The sequence below is a fragment of the Nomascus leucogenys genome, chromosome 7b (assembly GCF_006542625.1).
Source record: "Nomascus leucogenys isolate Asia chromosome 7b, Asia_NLE_v1, whole genome shotgun sequence".
Lineage (NCBI taxonomy): Eukaryota > Metazoa > Chordata > Mammalia > Primates > Hylobatidae > Nomascus > Nomascus leucogenys.
Window position 1 is genome coordinate 44186103 of NC_044387.1, and position 4563 is coordinate 44190665.

The 4563-nt window shown below is 54.2% G+C and overlaps 1 protein-coding gene across 1 annotated transcript; it reads left to right on the forward strand.

Annotated features, from left to right (window-relative positions):
* Nucleotides 1-2854: 2854 nt before the first annotated feature.
* LOC100606191 (60S ribosomal protein L13a-like) lies at nt 2855-3546 on the forward strand. The gene is given in 2 exon segments (XM_012508158.2): nt 2855-3102; nt 3105-3546. Coding segments are annotated over 2 exon segments (612 nt in total). The 5' UTR covers nt 2855-2889; the 3' UTR covers nt 3504-3546.
* The last annotated feature ends 1017 nt before the right edge of the window (nt 3547-4563 follow it).

The window sequence follows — 4563 nt, forward strand, 5'->3', positions numbered from 1 at the left end:
TTGTAATCCCAGCTACCCAAGAGGCTGAGGCAAAAGAATTGCCTGAACCTGGGAGGCAGAGGTTGCAGTGAGCTGAGATGGTGCCATTGCACTCCAGCCTGGGCAACTAGAGCAATGACTTCATCTCAAAAAAATAAAAAATAAAAATACGAAAATTAGGCGGGGCGTGGTGGCTCACGCCTGTAATCCCAGCACTTTGGGAGGCCGAGGTGGGCACATCATGAGGTCAGGAGTTCAAGACCAGCCTAGTCAACATGATGAAACCCCGTCTCTACTAAAAATACAAAATTAGCCAGGTGCGGTGGCGCACGCCTGTAATCCCAGCTACTCGGGGGACTGAGGCAGGAGAATTGCTTGAACCCGGGAGGCAGGGGTTGCAGTGAGCCTAGATCACACCATTGCATTCCAGCTGTGGGCAACAGAGCAAGACTCCATCTCAAAAAAAATAATACAAAATTAGCCGGGCATGGTGGTGTGCACCTGTGGTCCAGATGAGGCAGGAGAATCGCCTGAACCCAGGAGGTGGAGGCTGCAGTGAGTTGAGATTGTGCCACTGCATTCCAGTCTGGACAACAGAGTGAGACCCTGTCTCAAAAAAAAAAGAGTTCAGAACAGTGTGGATACTGTGCTGCCTTTTATATCAGAGTGGGAAAAACAATATATATTTGCTTTTGTTTATTTTGCATAAAGAAACACAAGAAACTAAGCCTGGTGGGAGAATGGGTGGGATGGGAAAGAGGACAGTGGAAAACAGAGGTGGATACAAGCCTTTCGAATGTGTTCCTTTTCATACTTTTTGAATTTTTGAAATGTGATTGTATATAGATTCACATTTTAATTTTAAATGTAATTAAAATTTAAAATTCATTACGGCACTACTCTCTCATCCTGTACTATGGGCTCTACCCTTTTTTGTTTTATGTTTTGTTTTGAAGAGACAGAGTCTCACTGTGTTCCCCAGGCTGATCTAGAACTCCTGGGCTCGAGCGCCCCGCCTGGGCCTCCCAGAATGCGGGACTACAGGCGCCGCCACCACCCGGCCTCTACTCTTAAATGCATAGAGGCCAGGATGACCCAAGGTCACCAGCGGCCCATGCTGCCTGGCAGAGGGTTGAGGCCGGGAGGGGACCCTGCGGACAGGCGAGACCATGTGTGATCTGTGGGAAGCGTATTCGCGGCAGGGGAGCTCTGTGCCGTCCCCCGGCCCCACCCCGCTCCGCCATGGGAAGCCGTAGCTTGGCGATGCCCACAGTGACGCGAGGGACCCCGAGGGCACCCGGGCCGGGGTGGACACGGGGGTGGGACCGGGCGCGGCCGGCAGGGGGCAGCAGCGCCGCGCCGCCCTCGCAGTTCCACAGGTGCGCCGAGCCTGGGGCCATCGCCTCCCGCTGGCCGCCGTCCCCAGCGAATCGCCGCCTGCGTTCTGCTGTTTCCCCGCCACCGCAGCCACCTGGGGCTCGGGGGGCCGCAGCCATCCGCAAGCCGCGGGACGGCGGGACCGGGGAGGCCGCTAGGGACGTCGGACGAAGGGAGCCCGCGGGCGGGGCCTGGGCGCCTACATCTTTGCTCCCAGGGAGGGAAGGGACAGGAAACTGAGGCTGTTTCCGGGGCTGACCCCCGGCCAGAGACAGCAGGGCTCGGGAGAGTCGGCGCGGCCCGGAGGCGGCGCCCCCTGGAGGCCGGTGCGCTCTGGCTCTGGCCCGGGAGATTAGGGGTGGAGGCCGACCGACCCCACTCAGCCAGGACTGGCCGGCGCCGAGAGCTCACTGGGAGGCAGGTGCCGACCCCCGAAACCCACTCCAGACAAGCGAAGAAAACAGCTCTGTGTCCCAGGACGAGCACATACCTACTGTCACCCACTGTGCGACCTGGAAGAGTTACTGACCCTCTCTGGGCCTTAATCAGTCATCAGAAACAAACGCATAGATAAGATGGTCTTTAGGCCTCTCCCAGCTCTGCTATTCTGTGAATCTAAGAAACTCTAGTCCCTCCACCAGTCCCCACCCCGGGCTGGCTTAGCTTCAGGGAGGCCTGGCTGAGCTGGGGCCCTCATCCAAGGTCTTTGCACGGTTCCTCAGCAAAGGTGTTTGGGAAGGCTGGGTCCCACCCCTTCCCGGCGGAGGAAGAGGCTATTGGCTAAAAAGCCTGGACAAATTCAAAACCAGCAGCTCGGCCCTGGTTTTTTCGGAGCACAGCCAAAACCAAATCACACCTCTGCACCCACCTAGCTCCAGAGATCTCGGCAGCATTTACAGCCCCCAAATGTTATTTTTACACCCTTTCCAGGCAGGGAAGGACAAAGGAGGGTAAGCTATTTTTAGGATGACTGCTATTTAAAGTAACATACTGGCCCGGCAAGGTGGCTCTGGCCTGTAATCCCAGTGCCTTGGGAGGTACAGGCAGGAGAATCACTTGAGGCCGAGAGTTCAGTACTAGCCTGGGCAACAAAAGGAGACCCCATCTCTATTAGATAAACAGCCGGGCGTGGTGGTGCGCGCCTGTCGCCCCAACTACTGGAGAGGCTGAGGCGGGAGGGTCCCTTGAGCCCAGGAGTTCAAGATTATAGTGAGCTATGATCACACCACTGCCCTCCAGGCTGGGCAGTGAGACCCTGTCTCAAAACAATAAATTAAGTAACCTAGACTATGTATGTGAAAATAATATTTCCAACCCTAGCATGCTGACTTCATCTGAGCTTACAGATGCATTTTCATACAGTCCTCCCCAAGGGATCAATTCCTGTGAGAGCCAAGGATGGCACCAGTCATTGAAATCCTGACCATGGGAAGGGGTCATTTGGGATTCCGGAATGGGTGGCTGAAGCAGTTTACAGAATCGCGTTCTGGCGAGCTTTAAGAATGGAACAGCTTTCCCAAGCGGCTGCCGAAGATGGCGGAGGTGCAGGTCCTGGTGCTTGATGGTCGAGGCCATCTTCTGGGCCGCCTGGCGGCCATCGTGGCTAAACAGGTACTGCTGGGCCGGAAGGTGGTGGTCCTACGCTGCGAAGGCATCAACATTTCTGGCAATTTCTACAGAAACAAGTTGAAGTACCTGGCTTTCCTCCGCAAGCGGATGAACACCAACCCTTCCCGAGGTCCCTGGACCACTTCCGGGCCCCCAGCCGCATGTTCTGGCGGACCGTGCGAGGTATGCTGCCCCGCAAGACCAAGCGAGGCCAGGCCGCTCTGGACCGCCTCAAGGTGTTTGACGGCATCCCACCGCCCTACGACAAGAAAAAGCGGATGGTGGTTCCTGCTGCCCTCAAGGTTGTGCGTCTGAAGCCTACAAGAAAGTTCGCCTATCTGGGGCGCCTGGCTCACCAGGTTGGGTGGAAGTACCAGGCAGTGACAGCCACCCTGGAGGAGAAGAGGAAAGAGAAAGCCAAGATCCACTACCGGAAGAAGAAACAGCTCATGAGGCTACGGAAACAGGCCGAGAAGAACGTGGAGAAGAAAATTGACAAATACACAGAGGTCCTCAAGACCCATGGACTCCTGGTCTGAGCCCAATAAAGACTGTTAATTCTCAAAAAAAAAAAAAAAAAAAGAATGGAACAGACACCGGGTGCGGTGGCTCACGGCTGTAATCCCAGCACTTTGGGAGGCCGAGGCAGCCAGATCACTTGAGGTCAGGAGGTCGAGACCAGCCTGGCCAACATGGTGAAGCCCCGACTTTACTAAAAATACAAAAATTAGCTGGGTGTGGTGGCACGCGCCTGTAATCCCAGCTACTAGGGAGGCTGAGGCAGGAGAATCACTTGAACTGGGATGGTGGAGGTTGCAGTGAGCCGAGATCGTGCTACTACACTCCAGCCTGGGCGACAGAGCGAGACTCAGTCTCAAAAAAAAGAAAAGCAAAGAAACAGGGACATCTTCCTGAGGACTCTTCCTGAAGGTGAGGCTGGTTGCATAGTCTCTCAACGTCCCTCGCAAGCTGAGGTTCCTGTAAGTTTCCTCTTTTCAGGTAGTCTTTTCAGACGAACACACCTCCACCTCGCTTTCCTCCTTCCAAATGAAGAGCTGAGCTAGAGCAGGTACAGGTCCAGATTTTGGGGTAGTCCTGAGGTTTATACATATTTGAAGGGTTTTCTTAAGGAAAAAAGAATAAAATCTTACTAATACACATTTCCTCTGAAATGGCAGCTTCAGTAGCGCTGCTAAGGTAGCCGAGCCCTCCATTCCAGTGGTCACTTCCAGTCTAACAATTCCATCGTTTTCTCTTCTTTTTTCAACTCTTTCCCTCTTCCTGCCCATTTTGTTTTGTTTTGTTTTGGATGTTTGTTTGTTTGTTTGTTTGTTTTTGAGACGGAGTCTCGCCCAGGCTGGAGTGCAGTGGCATGATCTTGGCTCACTGCAACCTCCGCCTCCTGTGTTTAAGCGATTCTCCTGCCTCAGCCTCTTGAGTAGCTGGGATTACAGGTGCCCGCCACCATGTCTGGCTAATTTTTTTTATTTTTAGTAGGGATGGGGTTTCACCATGTTGGCCAGGCTGGTTTCGAACTCCTGACCTCAAGTGATCCACCCGCCTCAGCCTCCCAAAGTGCTAGGATTACAGGGATGAGCT